The sequence below is a fragment of the Tympanuchus pallidicinctus genome, unplaced genomic scaffold (assembly GCF_026119805.1).
Source record: "Tympanuchus pallidicinctus isolate F22 unplaced genomic scaffold, pur_lepc_1.0 scaffold2, whole genome shotgun sequence".
NCBI classification, from domain to species: Eukaryota; Metazoa; Chordata; class Aves; order Galliformes; family Phasianidae; genus Tympanuchus; species Tympanuchus pallidicinctus.
The window spans coordinates 23,295,070-23,313,088 of NW_026294721.1; the positions used below are offsets into that span (position 1 = coordinate 23,295,070).

Genomic DNA, 18,019 nt, shown 5'->3' on the forward strand with positions numbered 1-18,019 from the left:
GGAAAGAATATAGGAACAGTTCTCACTTGCGCTGATTTCTCAAAGATTTGGTATTCCCTAGAGTTCTGTAAGATGCTGCTGAAAGTTATTTCAACTAAAAATAATGCCACGTTCTACAAAGTAAATTAAACAAAAAAAGGGCTCTACCAAGCACACTTCAAAAACGCTTCCTAACAGCTTCAGCTATTGCAAATAACACATGCCACTCAATGTACTCACCAAAAACTGTCCTGGCCGGTACAGATTCTCTGTTCAGCCAGAATGAGACTTGAGAGAGAATGACAGTCATGATACATGGGAGGTACGTCTGAATGACAAAATAACCAATTTTTCTCTTCAAGTGAAAATGAGCCGTCATTACTGTATATTCACCTAATGTGCCACAAAAAAAAAAAGTTTATAGTCTTCAGAAAGTCAGATTCTATAGTAAAATAAAGTTTGGCACATTTATACGAACCAAATGTACTGTAATTAAATTGAACAAAATGTACTGTGTAGTAGGAGGCATTCTACAGTATACAAGAAAATTTAAATTTGGGTAAAATTACATCTTATTCCTACTAAGATCCATGAAAGATCAGTTTTCAGGAACTTACATGAACTGTTCTATGTCTTGACAAGAATTTCGGTGCTGCAGGCTTCTTAATATAAGCAACCCTCTGCATTCACACAAAGCAGCCTAAGAACTCTGTCTACAGTCATAGAATCATCGCCTGACATATGTAGGTTCATAGTTTAGAGCCAAGTAGAATAATCCAACTATTATTAAATATATATCTTATTAAATATTATATTATTATAAATGTTTTCAAGAAAAAAATATGCTGACAGATAAAAAATGGTTAAAAATAGAATACTTTACCATTTAGTAGACAAAAAGCATTATTTACCATACAAAATTAAACAACCATCCAAGCCTTGGATTACAATTGTTAGTATTCAAGACTGAGTATTAAAAAAAAAAAAAATGTCACTGGGGAGCAGTTCACTTCTATTATTATTTGCTACTTTTTGACTTGAAAGAACTCACTGCTTTGAGTTATATGTAATAAACTACGGCTAATAACATTTTTCAGTAGCTTACCATTACTATAAGCCTACGCTCATTACAGCGAAGTGAGTGCTTTTTCTTAAAACTTTTTTTACTAACCTGTACTTGATTTAACTGTCTCTTTTCCAATTGTTTGGCCCAAAAGATCATACTGATTCAATCTTGAACCATCTGGTGCCACCTGTACAGAATCTGAAGCGTTATAAGTCCAAATATATGTCACTTCTGATGTTGTGTATGCATCTGTGGAAATAAGATATGATATTTTATCAGTTATTTTAACCAAACAAGTTACATCCAAATTCATCTACTTCGAAGAGCTACTTAATTACCTTTCAAAAGGAAACTTCAGAGAACTAAAATGTCTAGCAAAAACACCTGTATATTTTAAATAACTTTACTAGGGTTAATGCTTATGGCTGCATGGGATCAGGGCATGCATTTGTGTATTTATTAATCATGATTTGTATAAATTGCAAACAATAGTTCTTCCATACTGTCACAGATCCACTATGTATGAATACTAAAAGTCACAAAAAGTCAGGTCAGATGAAAAGAATGGTGATTTTTAACATTTAGAGTACACAATCTTTTTTAAAATTCATTTCTATACTGTTCTCACCTTCTATTTCCCTACTCTCCCCTTGGTAGTGTATCACAAATGTTTTGTTATTCATACCTGAGTATGGGGAAACAGGCTCTGTGACAATGCTCTTAAAATACCTGCAGAAGGTCAGTACCTTAGCCTCTTAGATCTATCTTTAGGGCATAATGTCATTAAGCAATCTGCTTCCTCATTACATTCATCAGAAAACATACATTTAATCCTAGTCAGTCAAAATAAACTAAAAAGGAAGCAAATCAGCACTGTATTTTAGATAGCATTAATGTCTCTTCAACAAGTAAAAAAAAAAAATAATGAATATATCTCACAAGTTTTTCCAATCTAATACAGTCATAAACAAATAGAGTATGAAAGGAAAAGGGTAAAACACTAACAGAAGAAATTGTGTGCTCATTTGATTGACTGAGACAAGTATATTTGAAACCTTATCCATATCTGCAGTGAGGTAAAAATAAAAAAAAAAGCAACATTTTTGCTGGACTGTAAACATTTTCACTTGAGAAATCCCTGCAGGCCTTGAAAGATGCTTATTCATTCAACTTGCCATCAACTGTAGGACTAACATAGCAGGCAGGCAGCACGCAGAGATGTTTAATACTTCCCTTCGAACTACCCATATTCCCACAAGAAACCCTCTACTTTAATGCAAATCATTAACCTTGCCAACTTCCAATTTGCCCCTATGCTCTCCACTGTTGGTTAGACTTTTTGATAAAGATGAAGAATGGCAATTTATTAAGCTACAGCTTCTTCAGTACATCCAGCTCAGCTTTTCTCTTGAGCACAAGAAAGAAACTGAGACAATCTTGCAGGCTGATGATCCTCTTAGCAATGTAAGATTAGCAGCATACACGAGGAGATATGACAAACATATACCATTGGCAGACTTGCTTCAGCTAAACCAAATCCTCAGGATTTTGGCTTAACCACTATTTATCATTTAAATTCAGTCCCAGAATGAAAGATGAAAAATGAAAGCCTAGAAATGAGTTCTAGTTAAAGAAGTGAGTGCTAAGCCTTTCAAAATGAACAGAAATAAGCCTTCACTGTGTGCCAACTGGCTGGAGCACAAGTGACTACAAAGAGAAAAGACAGCTTCCCAAAAATCACTTTTCTCACAGTTACACTTTCAAACCTGCTTTTTACTGGAAATGCAGAAAAACAGGAATAGAACAAAGAACAAATTAGTAGTGAAAACAAATAGAAAAGAAAAACAAAAAGCAAATCTCACACAAAGTCCAATATATCTATTCAGAAGGTTTTTTTTTTTTTACCTTAGCAGCGCAGATCAAGTCATGCTATGAAATAACTGCATAGCCTAAGTATCAGTTTTATAAAACAAGAATACCTATAATAATATCAGTTGTTTTGAGGCTACACTGAGTCTTTTTCTCCCTCATACATGTATCTTACTGTGCACATATATATAAATATTATTCATCAGTAGCTGGTTTTGGCCAACATTTCTTGTGTTATTTAGTTAAGTTGCATTATGTACTATAAATGTAATAAAATATTTAGTGGAAAAAAGGCTCCATGGCAAAACTATTATTAGTTTTCTATCTTTTATCTCAACAGTTAAGGCCTCCCTTTAGAGTGGCAGCATAATCAGAAACATAGACTTGATTAAATTTGCTTTTTTTCCCCTCCAAACTCCATAGAAATGGTACACACCAGCGCTATGGAAAGAATGTGCATAGTGCTCTGACAGCATTCATTTTGTGAATATCTTCTTAATGGTGGCCTATCACCTGTTTCACAACCTGTGGGGGCTACAGTAAAAATTAAAAGAGCCAGAATGTATTGGTATTACATAGTTTCCTTGAAAAAAGGATGCCATTTCCTGGGCCTGAAACAGAATATAGACTGCAGAAAAAAAATAATAATTGCAATGAAAAAAAACAGGAAATACATACAGCGCAATCCTAATTCACAAGGAAGAAAGTGAATGAATTTATATTGCCGTTAAAATAACAATACTGAGATCAAAGTTCACCTATCTAATTAGCCAATATGATAATGAATGATTTTTTTTTTTTTTTTAAATCAAAAGAAGCCATATGTTTTTGTCTTAACTAAAGAATGAAAAAGAAAACATGATTAAAAATAAGGAGGAAGAAAACATTTCAATAAATGAAGACACTCTTCCAAGTCTTTACTTGCTCTTTATTAATACAATATGTACATTCTACACAGCTTATGGGCACCTAGGTTTGTATTCATCAGTATGGTTAGCATTCTGGAATAAAAGCAGATCAGCACAGTGCTGAATTAGGTGCACAGTATTTACTGTTAAATTGTACCAAGAAAGTTTTAAAATACACTAAAAGACATAATAGCATAGATAAAAACAATTGCAATGTGTCAAGTTACAATTTCATTTAAAAAAAAAAAAAAAAAAGCACAACCTTGTGTTTTAAACCTCCCTTTAACAACTTATTTTTAACTAAAATGAAGGTTGAGCAATATTAGGTTTTCACTAATCAAAGACCATAATTCTGGTTATACACTTACAGCTGCCAAATTTCAGTGGGCATGAATGAGCATCCATAGGGAAGTCTTCTAAGTGCATTGGACATTCGGCTTGGACTGTAAGCCTAAAAGGCAAAAAGACCACTAAGCATTTAAGTCAGTTAGCAGGACAAGAAAATCAATTCCACAAAAATGAACAGTTCATATACTTATATATACACATACATATTTAGGAGATGAAACTGAAATGTTATATTAAAGTAATTTAAATTTAGATCAGCTCTTGCTTCCTCCCTTTTATGCGTTCCTTTGGAAAGCACTGACATATTACATCAAAAAATTAAAAGAGCCAACCTCAAAACTATGAGGACAGGACATTTAAATGAAAATATAAATTATGTAACTGAAGGTTTTTAAGAACTATCATTTTCTTCTCATAATATTCTGAGGTACATATGTGATTATATGGCTCTGAAAATATTACAAAACCACATAAAATGCAGTTGACTTAGCAAAAGACTGTATGCCACATTTCTTTTATCCTTTTTTAAGAGTCTGAATGTGAAATTGTAGGGGAAAAAAGTGTACTGTTTTAAAAAACTGCTGCTATTCATCCTGTTACTTGTAATTAGCATTTGTGTTTGTTTATAGGCATGACAACATGTTAACAGTGCTCATCTGTTGTTACAAGATGTTACGTTGGCTCATCTGGTGATAAATTCCCAGTAATATTGTATTAAATATGTGGATTAATACAGTAAAACAACTTCAAGCAGCTCAAACAAGTTTTGACATTTTTATTTTCCACTGTTTTTAGCTCAGTGAGTTAACTCAGCTTTAATTAATTAAAATTCTGCTTCTCCTTCCTATCTTGTAGGTTCCCTTTGGGTTGAAATTTTTCCTGCTCTTTATGTTGTTCTTCATCCATCCATCCATCTTCAAATATCAACTACATTTTCCTGCACTCCCAATGGTTCACGGTCATTGTATTCCCAATCAGATTTTCCAGTTTTTCCAACATGAACTCAAAACAAATAGAAAGTGTTCAGTGATTCTATTTGGCTTGATCTACTTTCTTGTTATTAAAGAGAAGAATGGTTTCAAACACTGTTGCTTACTTTCATAGAATGTAACTAGAGTATATTCTGAAGGAAGTGAATTTTAGTCATTTCATAGAGAAACAATTAGAAATATTTGAGATCAATTGTATAAATGGAGATCACAGTTTACTTCTTGAATACCATATAATATGATTTGCAGCCTACCCTTCAACATTCAGTACAAGGGCTTATTGGTTATGCCTATACATACATACCATTTATAACACTTATAAATTATTTTTCTGACCAAATGTACTATATTTACCAGCCAGGTGCTAGTCATTTCCAGAAGCAAAAATGAAAACTTTAAATAAAATCCTGTCATTAGATATATTTAAAAAGTTATTGAAGTGTAAAGTACATTTTCTGCATAGTTCTTGTTTTAGGAAGTATTTAAGGACACAATGCAGAGTGATAGGGAAGAGACAAATTCACTTTTCTTTTAATTTTATTTAAAAAAAAAAAAATAAAAAAATGTCACTTTAGGAAGTGACTGGAAATCCTCAGATTTTTCCCCACGGGAATTTGGTAGGGCTTATCCATGAAGATAATGATGCCAATAATCCAGCCAGAATACCTCTGCACCAATGTGCAAGCATAGGAAATAAGCAGAAAGAAATGGAAACCATGAAGCAGTTAGAAAACTATGACCTAACTGATACCACAGAAACCTGGCAGGACAAATCTCACAACTGGAATACTATAATTACAGGCTTTAATTATGAGTTTTAAAATACACTAAAATATACAACAGAATAGATAAAAATCAGTTGTAATGCATCAAGTTACAAATAAAAAAATTTTTTAAAAATGGGCTGCAATATTTCAGAAGATCTAGGCAGGGCAGCAGGGGATGAGGAGTTGTTTTTTGTGTTAAGGAGTGGATAGATTCCAAAGATATGTCTCTGAAAAAGAGCCATGACTATATTGAGAGCTTGTGGATTAAAATTCAGGATAAGACCAATTAAGGATGTCTGGTGGTCAGGATCTACTAAAGACTGCCTGGCCTGTTTAGCCTGTTTTATGAAGCCTTCTTGCTTCAGTTTGACCTCACTGGGGACTTCCAGTACCTGAAGAGAGTTTATTGGAAAGCATAGTATCAACTTTGTCCATGGTTGGATAGTGATAGGACAAGGAAGAACTTTACAAGAACGAGATTTAAACTAAAAATGAGGAGATTTAGGATGCAGGCTAGGAAGACATTATTTACTGAGAAAGTGATAAGGTACCCATACAGGCTGCTCAGAGATGTTAAATGTCCCCTCCTTGGAAGTTTTCAAAGCCAGGTTGGATGGAGGTGTGGGGCAGCCTGATCTAGTGTTTGGCAACCCAATCCACGGCAGAAGGGCTGGAGCAAGGTGAACTTTGAGGTTCCTTCCATCCTAAGACATTCTGTGATTATGATTTATTTTCTTGTTTCCAGTGATCTCAGTAATAAATCTGCCTAATGGTTCAAGCAGTCTATTGTTGTGTGCTGCAACAGACCGAAGTTATACGCTAGTCTAATTGTTCTGAGACAGCATAAACGCTTAAGTATCCTTAGCAGTTCTAAAACAATTCCCATCTATAAGCTTTAAAGTGTTTTATGCAGATTGTCTGTATCTTTTAATATGTTACGTGTTCATGAGAACTGAGGAACACATAGAAAACACTGAGCTATTTGAATAGATTTGTAACAGAATCAGAGAAGAAGTTCTCCTGGTGTTTTGTTATTGGGTTACAAACTAAAAGACATAAGAATCTTCCTGGAACCTTACATAATTGATAACTGGAAAAATTGCATCAAAAAATAGCATGAGCAGAGAAAAAATAAAAATACATACCTCATGGTGTACAAAAGAGTTCCATCATCTTGGATTCGTAGAAGCTTGTTAGGCATTGTCATGTTATGAGCAACCGACTTCTTCCCATTGTGAAAAAACGTATCTGGGGTCCAGATTTTGCTGGCCATTAAATTGTTCAATCGAAGAATATTCATTGGGCCCTTAAATTTTAACCGCTCATCTTTCCATCTCTGACGGAAGAAGACATCTATTGTGTATTCCTATAATGGAATAAAGATGTGTGTTTGTTTTTTGTTTTTTTTTTTTTACTATGAAAAATTAATCTGCATTTGAGAAACAAGTCAGAGAAACACTGGTTGTAAAATTCCTTCAGCAAAATTTTGTCAAGGCAGAGTAAATATCACAAAATTTGATGGCTGTGTCAAACCTTTTCAGTACTTAGATTTCTGTACGTGAAACATATAGCACACATGACAAAGGTAATTTCAATTAAATTAATTTAAAATAAGTAATAAAAAATAGGAGAATATGATGTTCATGCAGCAGATGCATCTGCAGGAGAGTGATGGAGCATTTTAAGTGCATGGAAAATACCAAAAACTGAAAGGAAGAAAAGCAAGGTTATTAATGTATGGCACAATATATGCCGGTAGATTGATATAAAGAACAGTGTTCCAAAAAGAGAAGCAAGATCTGTAAATGTGTACATTTTATTAGCAAAAGTATACATAAGGAGCAAATGAATTACAGGTGGCCTACACTCTATCTGCTTAACTCTAGTGCCTAATCTTGAGAAGGAAAGAGAAAAGGATGCAAGCAAAACAGACTGGTGACCCGGATCAAATGATTGCACTTAGGTATTCCATTTGCTGTTTTTTCTTTGTCTTCTAAAGAAAAGAGCAAAAGACACCACACTGATGATATAGGTTCACAAACTTTAAATTTGAACTGTAAATGGCTTTGTTTGCTAGTGTCAGCACAGCATATAAATTGGAATTCAAAGATCTTAAGCTTTGTTGAAGTTTAACTGTGTTCTGGGTTCTGGCAAGTGTCACTTTGGAACAATTTCAATTTTATTGGACAAGTGCAAAACGGACACATTTTCAAAACATGATTATATTCCAACAGCCTGTACCACTGCAATGAGTCACAAGTTCTGACAAATTTTCATCAATATCAAATTTTCAAGTTATTTCAAAGCAGAAGTGTTTTCAAGGAACTTATCAAGTTCATACCACCGTTTTCTGTCTCCCTTGCGTGCTGATTAACAAAGCTTAAGTTCTTTCTCAATCATATTGTTTTGCAAACAAGTGCTAAGCAGAGCGCGAGAAGCAAAAGCTTTTCTCATCTTTTCCTCTGTGAGCCCAGAAACTACAAGGACTTTTTCCAAGACAGGGACAGAATCTAAGAAAAGCACATGGAATAAAGGAAAGAAAGTTCAGCTATCTGAAAGATCATAGCAAGGGAAGGAGAGAAAGTAATTGTAGTTAAAAAAACTGTATTAGGTTCATGGAAAGATCCTTTGAGAATGATATAATGGGATGCTTATAAAGTCACCTGAAAAAACTCTCAATTTATATCTATATCTAGAGGCCTTCCATTACTGTAATACAATCTTGTGTTTTTCTAATTCAAATTGTTACTCAGATATTAAACAAACCTAACACCACAATACACCAAAAATAATTTCTTTGTATTAACATAAATGGCAGTTGTTGTCTACACTAGTATTCTAGTAAACATATATGTAAACAGGCACTACTTCATGACAAATAATTTCCTTCTCCACTGTATACCACATTTAATTGTCCTGTACTATTTGCTAATTTGTTGTTTTATTTGCTAACTATCCTGTGACCTGAAATCCCATTTACAGATTCTAAATAACCTAACAGTTCAATTACATATCAAGGAAAGTTACTAATCATCTGAAATCTTGGAGGATAAGGAGCAGCAGAAACTGCATACTTGAAGCAACAGACAATATGTGGAATCTGGCTAGAAATCTGTTACTTCAAGTAAAAAAAAAATTGCCCTAAAATCTTCCTTATCATATCTGTTTGAGAGGCTTTACCGGTGAAATCATTGCTATGCATGAGAAGATTGATGTTGGAGGTATACAGAAGAGGAAAGAAGAGCCTGAGGGAGCAAAGCTTTGAAATTCCACTAAAATTCAAGAGAATTGAGTAATAAGTCCTAAAAGATCCTTTGAAAAATAGCCCCTGCACATAAATGTTTAGAATATAAATTTTTATAATGTCTCCAATAAAGAATTTCAAAGGTTACACTTCCTCACTGTCTTCCACCATATATATAAAGAATTACTCAAAGATAAAAAAAAGCAGACATGAAATGCCACTAAATCAAAACAGCAACATTTCAAGAAAGCACATCTGATGTATAGCCATAGCTTAGAAAGCAGAACAAACAGGAGAAAACATGTTCTGTGGCCTTGGAAGATTCCAGTTATAAATCCTAACTCATCTACAGGTAATTCTGCTCTCTGAGAATTTTTCTTCTTATCCATAGTGGAAAACATTATTTGACAGAACCTGTGTTGTTCTGAGAAGATGGAAAAAGAGTTATCCAATGTTTTGTGTGAATCATCAAAAACATCAGCAATAAAATCTCATTTTTCTTTCTATAGATCTCAATGCATTTTGTAAAGAAAGTTGCAGATAGGAAGAAAAATTGAGGCAATCAAATGAAATGGTCCCTGTCCATTTACACTATGATTACAAAAAACAACACACATACATTTTGCATCCTAGTGCTATATTGACTGATGCCTATTCTGTTCTACTTATCTCATGAATACCTCTACAATAATTACCATGCAAAAAAAAAAAAAAAAAAAAAGAAAAGAAAAACAACAAAACTCGTAAATATTTTGAATCTAATCAATAAAAATATCAATATTTACCAAAAGATACATACTTAAAGGTTTTGTACCACTTTCCTGTCCCACTTATGTATCTCTTTTTGGTAAATGCTGCATTGGGCAACATTTGAAACTGCATGGTTTTTTGGTAGTTCTTTTCTTTTTAACCCATAACATCCCTGTTAAAAACATAAGTGACTTCCTAACTGACATTGCATTTCAAAGATACCTATATTCATTTTTAAATAAATTTAAATACTGTCTGCCTTTAATACTATTTATAGAGTCATATTTCTAGGGAATTGTAGCATGATCTTCCTCAATTTGAAGAACTCATTTCATGTCTTTGATTTCTGCTCCGTCGGCCAACTACAGTCTTTTTTGTCTAAGCATTTAAACTAAATGAAGTATTAGAAATTCTGTGGAAAAAAAAAAACAAAAAACACTTTCAACCAGTTTAAATCATAACATTGAGGAAAGATGATGTCTTCCTATTCAAATCCATTTATGAAAACATGCTTCTCTGAACAGCTTGCTCTCAATTTCCATAGACCTGATACAGAACAAACTCTGAGTATAAAATAAGCAGTGTGGAGGGATAAGACTAATGGGAAAGATACAGATTGAGATAACTTGAAGTCTGCAACTTATTATTCGCAGTACTGAAAATACGAAGATTTCATATTACTCTATTTTTGTTGTTCAGATACGGAGAAAGGGCAACCCTTAAACACAATGAATGCCTGGTGCCAGGGGCAGAAATTCAAACTGGAGTTACACTAGGAACTAATATCACTAGCTGGGCACAGTATCAGACAAATAAATCTCCAATACTGGTCTGCTCAACAGAATACTGCACAAGAAAACAGTCTTGAAAACAGTCTTTCCCAGTAGGAAAAAAAAAGGTAGAAATTATGCAAGCCATCATGTGAGATTTCCATTTATAATGTCTCCAATAAAGAATTTCAAAGGTTAAATTACCTATGGCTTAAATTACCTATGGCTCAAAATTACCTATGGCTTTAACTTGCAAAGGCCACAGTCTTTGTCTACAATAAAAAGGAATAAAGCTATCCATTTACTGATTAATTAAAAGACAACTTAAAGGCTCTTGATAGCATAGAAAACCAAAGGTATTTCCTGTTTTGGCCTTTCGTTTAGACTTTTTTTTTTTTTCTTCTGATACTGAACTAAAGTATCTACAGTAAAAATGATTTCAATATATTTTTTTAAACCTTTGGGAAAATATTTCACTTAGAAACAGCTAAAACTTCAAGTTCTATAGAAAAAAGATCTGAAAAACAAAACAGAATAAGGAAATCGGAAAAATGTGGTCTGGAGTTCAACCGCCTCTCTGAAGTACTGTCCTCAATAGTAGTGAAATGTTATAACAAACTTGGTCATCTCTGGCTTTGATCTTCAGCCTTCATTAAAATTTATGAGCTGACTATAATTGAGAAGCAAAAAACATTCACTGAAAGTTTAATTGCAAGCTGACAACACTACATTTTGTACTCAATAGAACCATCTCTTTGAATGCAGTGAAAACTGAACAAAAATAATAAAGTGAAAAACTAGATGTCTATCAGCAAGACATTTAGGAAAAAAAAAATTGTGTAGAAATACTTAATGATCTTCGTGGGTCCCTTCCAACTTAGGATATTCTATGATTCTATGAAAAAGGGAAAAATACAAACATAACCGCAATAAACAAAGCTTTCCTAGTACAACAAAAAGCTGAGGTTAAAAATTGAAACATAGTACTGCAAGAAAGCCTGTTAATTTTAACACTCAGACAAAACTGATTTAGGTCCTGTCATCTACTAACTGTGTACCATAGAAGTAGGAAAGACAGTTCCCAGTGACAATTAGAAAGGCTGCTATGAGACAGTACTTTAAAAAAGTTTACATAGCATTCTGCAAATCTCACATAAAGGCTCTCAGTGGCTGTATGCTCTCATACAGCAAGTACGGTTTGAGGAGCAAACATTTTAATTTATATTTTATTCTCTCAAAGAGATCAGCACTTGTATGGCTATATTGGAAATTTTAGAAGCTAAAATTTGAGATTAGTCTGGAAGGAAAGTAATTCTAACAAAAAGCTGTAGAAGTTATATGATTACAGTGCTAAAGTCATAACTATAAAGCTATGCCAATCTACCAGATTGGATCTAAAATTATTTACTAAGTTTGGGGAAAAAAAAGAGAAACTATTAGTTTTAATTGCTTAAATTATTAACATTTTGTCATCCTGAAAAACATATTCCAACTAAAGTTACCCTTCAGTTCAGAATTCTCAAAAATGAAAGATTTTAATTAAATTGCAGATGCTTTAGTTAGCCACTTCAATCATAATTTAACCTTATAACTCTTAGAAAATTCAGAGAAGCTTTGTTTTTTATGTTTATTTTTTTGTGTGTGTTTTTATATAATGCAGCTTTCCTTCTCTCAGGCTAATGTCAAAGTAAATTTATATCACTGATCTGGTTGGAAGCCTATAAGACATAGCATCATAATTCTGAAATATTTTAGAGAAATAACAGCTCAAGACAACAGAACAGTGAAAATTAAACTTACTAGATCATGATTAATTTCTTTGCCTTCCTTAATTCCCTTTAGTCTTCAAAATGAAGTAAAAAATTCCTGATGTATATTGAGATTTTCTTCAACATTACATACTGTAATTAATATACGATAGCATTTTTCTAATACAATTATTGTAGTTACAACCATATTTTAGCTGTAGCAGCTCATTTGAAGCGCTGTTTGCAAAAGAGTCCTGGCCAAGACTCAACAGATTTGGTAGCTGAGTAGCTTGGGGAGAACAGAATGTAGCATATTTTTTCCCCATTTAGACAACATATTAATCCATGATGAGGATTTTTTTTCCTTTTTTTTTTTTTTTTTTCCAAACCTCTAAACGCATTTGCAGAATAATCTCAGCTTCAGACTTTACCTCCTGAATTTATCAACCACAACATCAGCTAGTCTAAAAACAGTCAGAGATCAAATTTATCTGGACTTAACTACTTTATGGACTGGAAAAATACGGATAATTTGAATGAAATCCTACTTATTTTTCCATTGAACAATTTAGGAGGAAGCCTTAAAAATTAAAATAGCATTCCCAACATTTACAGAAGAAAAACATCTATAAATGTTCACTACAGTAGTTAACATTATCAATTCAGTAAAGCAATATCTAAATGAAAGAGTAATCATTGTACCAACATTACCTTCACATCTGACAGTATGTAATAGTTTGGAAGTTATTATTTCAAAACTTGACTGCCCACATATTTCAAAGTGGTTTAATAATTATCAATTTACCAAGTTAAACTAACCCTGAAACTTTTAGTAGTAGATATTAAACTGCTCTTACTTACCTATCAACAAGAAAGGCAAGAGCAGATAAATGAACTTTCTGATTACACTGTCCCTCCCTTCTTTCCTATGAGAGGTGTTATATCCATGAAGATCTTCCTCACTAGTGCAACACATTCTCCTAATCCATGTATGACTTGCAGTGAGTTACAACAAACCCCTTGCCTCAGAGCTTTTTCTCTATTGCTGTTTTCACAAGAAATTTTGATCCAGAGAAATATTTTGACAGTTTATTCCTTTATAATTTCATAAACTTCATTTCATTGGCCCTGCTGACACTGCTAGACCTAAATGACTATGAAAAGCCTAAATACTCAACAAAAAATAATACACACTTGGTTTGAGGCTGTTGAGTTCAGAAACACAAGTTTATCTGGCCTGGTATTCGCATGTATTGTCATCACAAATTTCTGCTTAAATTCTGGATTCATGAAGTGAAACACTGATAACTAAATTTATATGAATTCCACTGTTTTGGTTGATTTTTTCATATCACTAGGTTACTAATGTTGCAGATCAGATCTGTAAAACTGAGCTGATGAGCCAACTGTCAAGCATTATTTTGAGAAAACTTATTACAAACTATCTTCAGTCGGGTCATGCAGTAAGTGTGCAGTTCAGTTTCATCCAAGAGGAATTTATTTCAACTGCATCAAGATTGTCCCAGAACATGAACCAAAGTACAGCCAATTAGAAAATTCATTGATCCAAAACTAAATAGTTAATAACAATGTATCATGTAAGGCCTATAAATCAAGTTTCAACTTTAGAACTTCTGGAATCTGGCACTTCTGGGCTTCAGAAAAATTATTCCCAATTTGCCCACAATTAGTGAAAGTCAGATATAAGTTTGAAAGCGATTTTATAGTATATTTACTTTTACCACGGATACAAAAGATTCAGAAACTCACCATGTCTGTGTCTGAAACAGGTCCAAAACTGGTGACATATATGTTGGTGAAGACTTCAGTAATACTATCTGATATAAAAAGAAAAAACAATTCAATCACTTTTACTCTATAGTAATTCAAACTCTCTATACAAAATTTTCAGACATTTTGAGAAAGTTTCTGTCCTTATTTTCTTCTTTTAGCCAGTATCTTGTGACAAACACTGGGGGTGTCTACCCCATGGAGTTATACTGCAGTTACAAAGAGGTTATAAGAGAAGAATTCGCACACCAGAGCAGTATATTTCAATTAAATTGAAATATAAACCACACACATTTCCCATTTTTCTAGCAGCAAATGTAACTACACTGTCTTGGACTTAAGAAGGTAGTACAGTTCTAAACACAAAGCGCCTTTGTTGCAAAGGTATTATCTCTCTCATTGCATATCATTCATATTAAAGTCTTTCTGATTCAAAGTTGTTTTCTTCATCCTGAACAGTCTTTTCAAAGCTAAAGTGTAAAACTCAGCAGTGTCCTACATTTTAATTGGGTACATGTTTAACTGGTATGTTTTAACATAATAATTTCCCTTGATACATTATGCTCCTGAGACATTGTTATGATGCTCTAAATACTATAAATAAATAAGTGTGCTTCCCAATCATTGGAGCCAGACAGCCATGAAATCAAAATATTAAATATTGTACTGCAGGGAAAAAATAATTGCTGAGCTTTCTGTCGTCAGTTTTCAATTAGACTCAAAATTGAATGGTATTCACTAAGAGGGACAGCACAAACTTGCAGGAAGTTTCTCACAGCCATTGCCAGCTACTGTCTGTATTCAAGAGGGTCAAGACAAGAAATTCTCTGCCTTAAAGCCAGTTACTAGTTGGATAAGGAATATTTGAATTCATTTAGACTTTGACAAATTCGCAAATGAAAATTTCCCATTCCTAAAAATAATGTAGCTGCCTATTATCTGATCTTGCTATTTTTAATTTTCCTTCCCCAAATAACCTATCTTGCAGGATCCCTTCTGCTTTTTAAGCATATAAATAAAGACTGACTCTTACTGTGTATAATTCACACACTCTGAAAGTTCAAAATGCAGAATTCTCCTGCACACCTGCAAGATGCCTATTTGTGTGACAGAGACGTCAGTAATCCCATACAGAAACTGAGTTGATTTCTACTCCAAAAAACTTAAATAATTTAGTCAATGGACAACAGGAAGTGCTGGGTCTGCACTGTTTTTAATATTCAACAAGGATAAGGAAAACGTCTGAAATATAATAGCAAAACCACAGGTATAGTTCAGAAGACTAGTGACCATATGATGCCAGTGGGACAGTCTCCAGAAAAAGGATCATTCTCTCCAAATGGTTACTTGGCACAGGCAGACAAAATAGAAAAGTGACAAGATAAACTACTCTTCAGGGGGTAAACCAGTGCTGCAGACACTAGCTGTGAAATTTGGCCTGTACTGTAATGACAACACTATCCTAATTACAGTTCCATGAAAAACACTTATGTTACAAATATATCACCAACAATCAAGTATCCCAGCAGTAAATAACCAAGACTAAATTCAATTACGCTCATAAAGTAGTAAGGAACTTTACCAAAGGCTTTAAATGCACTTGGCAAATCTGAATCTGCCTCCCTCCCTGAAAAAGAGTTATGGCTGGAAGCACGGTCCTCTCGCAATCCTGCTCTAATGCAAGATGTTGTTGCTTGCATCTGGCATATTATGTCTTTACAATTGGTATATAGTATATTAAAGGACACAGGATCCTCATGTTGCCCCTGCATTTTAAGTTTTAATTAAAAAACGATAAAACACCAACATTCCATATTCTCACACATAACACACATTACTTCTAAACACTTCTGGATCGATCCTCCCATCAGAATTAGGCAAAGACAACAGAGTTAAGAACAAACAAATTGACTGCAGTTGTTGAATTGCTATTACAACAGCCTGAAGACTCCTCTTGTTGGTATGCATTAACCACTTTAAATCAGGGATCTTAACTATCTTTGGATTCGAGGATGTATGACTGGGAGAGCGGAAGAGAAATGGATTAGGGGAAAGAGGAGACATTATCCAGAGATTCTTAGTTATAAGAACTTCATTTGGAGTTATCATAATTAAGATTAGCACTTCAATGCATATAAAAAGAACTGGGGCAAATTCATCCATGATAGCCTCATAAATTAGAATTAATGCAAATTAATCATAGCTGTTTTTTCTGTCCCCAATAACTGCCTTAAGTCAGCATAGCTCCAGGTAGTGGTGACAGCAGTAAGTTCTAGTGCAACCAAATGTTCTCCCCTGAAGTGAGTATTTATCCTAACTGCAGGTACTTCACCAGGCCACCTTTTGTCAGGGGCAAGAGAAGCTGAAAAATAAGAACAGGTGGGAAGATGGAAAACAAAGAATATAAAGAAAACGGAACAAAGGAAGGCACAAGAAAAGAAAGGACTAAAGAACAGAAAAGAACTGGCTGATTTTTATTTCTTCTTCCTTTTCTCTCTCTTCAGATTCTGCATATTTCGTGTTTCTATTCATATCTTCCACATACAAGGAAACTGTTTCTTAAAGATGGAATAAGCAGAAGTATAACTATTAATGAATAACTCCATTTATGATCTGTTAATATTAGCAATCTGAGCTTTGTTTCTTCATTGTTAGTTTCCTTACTGTTACAATAAAGATTCATTTGAATTATAAACACAAGCTCATTGTTTCATAATCATTCTCTTTGAAGAAAGAAGTGAATCATTTTCTGCAACAGATATTCTAGATTTCACTTTGAAAAAAAAAATGAAGTCTGTACTAAAGCATACCATTTGTCACATCAGTAACTTACTGAAAATAATTCCCAGAAAGAAAGTACAGTTTCAAAAAGACTTAAGGTTGAGAATTCATCCAGTAGGCAACACAGCTACAGGCTTTTTATAACTCATATTCTGTTAAGAACAATTAAAGTCATCACAGTCCCTAGTGATCAAACAGTTCTGGATCAAGATTATTTCTACAAAAGTCAAAGGAATGTACTAAGCTAACAATCATTCAATGCAACATGCACTTGTGAACAAGTCTATTTTTGCGAGAAAAATTAAGGACAAGGTCTGTTCACAATAATTTTTTTCTTTAATCGATATGTTAACACATCAGTAAAAGCTTGGTTTCCAAGAGCTTGTAAATCGATGGAACCTTAGTGCTTTTGAAAAACAGCCCAGCTTTTGAAGACAAACTTTTTTCGGAAGAAGGGATGGATAACTCATTTATACTTGTGATCTCTTAAGTTACTCTGAATTTGTTTCCTTTGAAGGCTAAACAAAGAACAAGGAACAGGATTGGGTAAGAATAGAGTTTTCACATCTGATTTTTCCATTAAGGAAAAAACTATCAAGCACAGAATAAGACATATAGATACTTTTGTCACATGGAGTGCTCTGAAATTCAGAAAATATAGCTTGGCTACAGTACGGATGTTTTTACCTTTAGCAGTTATAACTGTTGAAGGAGAAATATAGCTTAGTTTAGGCCAGTTTCCCAGAAGATAAAAGCCAAAAATAAGCAAGCTGTTTCAGATGGTTCTCAAGAACTGGTTTTGGTTGATTCTCTTTACTTACTTGATCTGTCACGCTACCAATATTGAAACAAATGAACGAATAAGAAAAGTATTAAATACACCAAACTACAGATTTATAGATCCTTGTCTCCATTTAGCTAGTAGGTTTGTGTGTTTGAATGACATTTAGTATTTTATAAATATTTAATTATCATAACCTCTCTCTGAAGATGGTAATTCTATTTTCTG

General features: G+C 33.5%; 1 protein-coding gene across 4 annotated transcripts in view; it reads right to left on the reverse strand.

The window, feature by feature from the left end:
- Positions 1-18,019, reverse strand: part of GABRA2 (gamma-aminobutyric acid type A receptor subunit alpha2) — a 55,457-nt gene that overhangs the window by 15,990 nt on the left and 21,448 nt on the right. For all 4 annotated transcript variants that reach the window (XM_052681941.1, XM_052681942.1, XM_052681940.1 and 1 more), the window contains 5 exons: positions 14,209-14,276; positions 7,072-7,292; positions 4,191-4,273; positions 1,151-1,294; positions 220-372 (listed from right to left, as the gene is read on the reverse strand). In XM_052681941.1, coding sequence (XP_052537901.1) covers positions 220-372; positions 1,151-1,294; positions 4,191-4,273; positions 7,072-7,292; positions 14,209-14,276 — 669 coding nt within the window. The remainder of the gene's footprint in view (positions 1-219; positions 373-1,150; positions 1,295-4,190; positions 4,274-7,071; positions 7,293-14,208; positions 14,277-18,019) is intronic.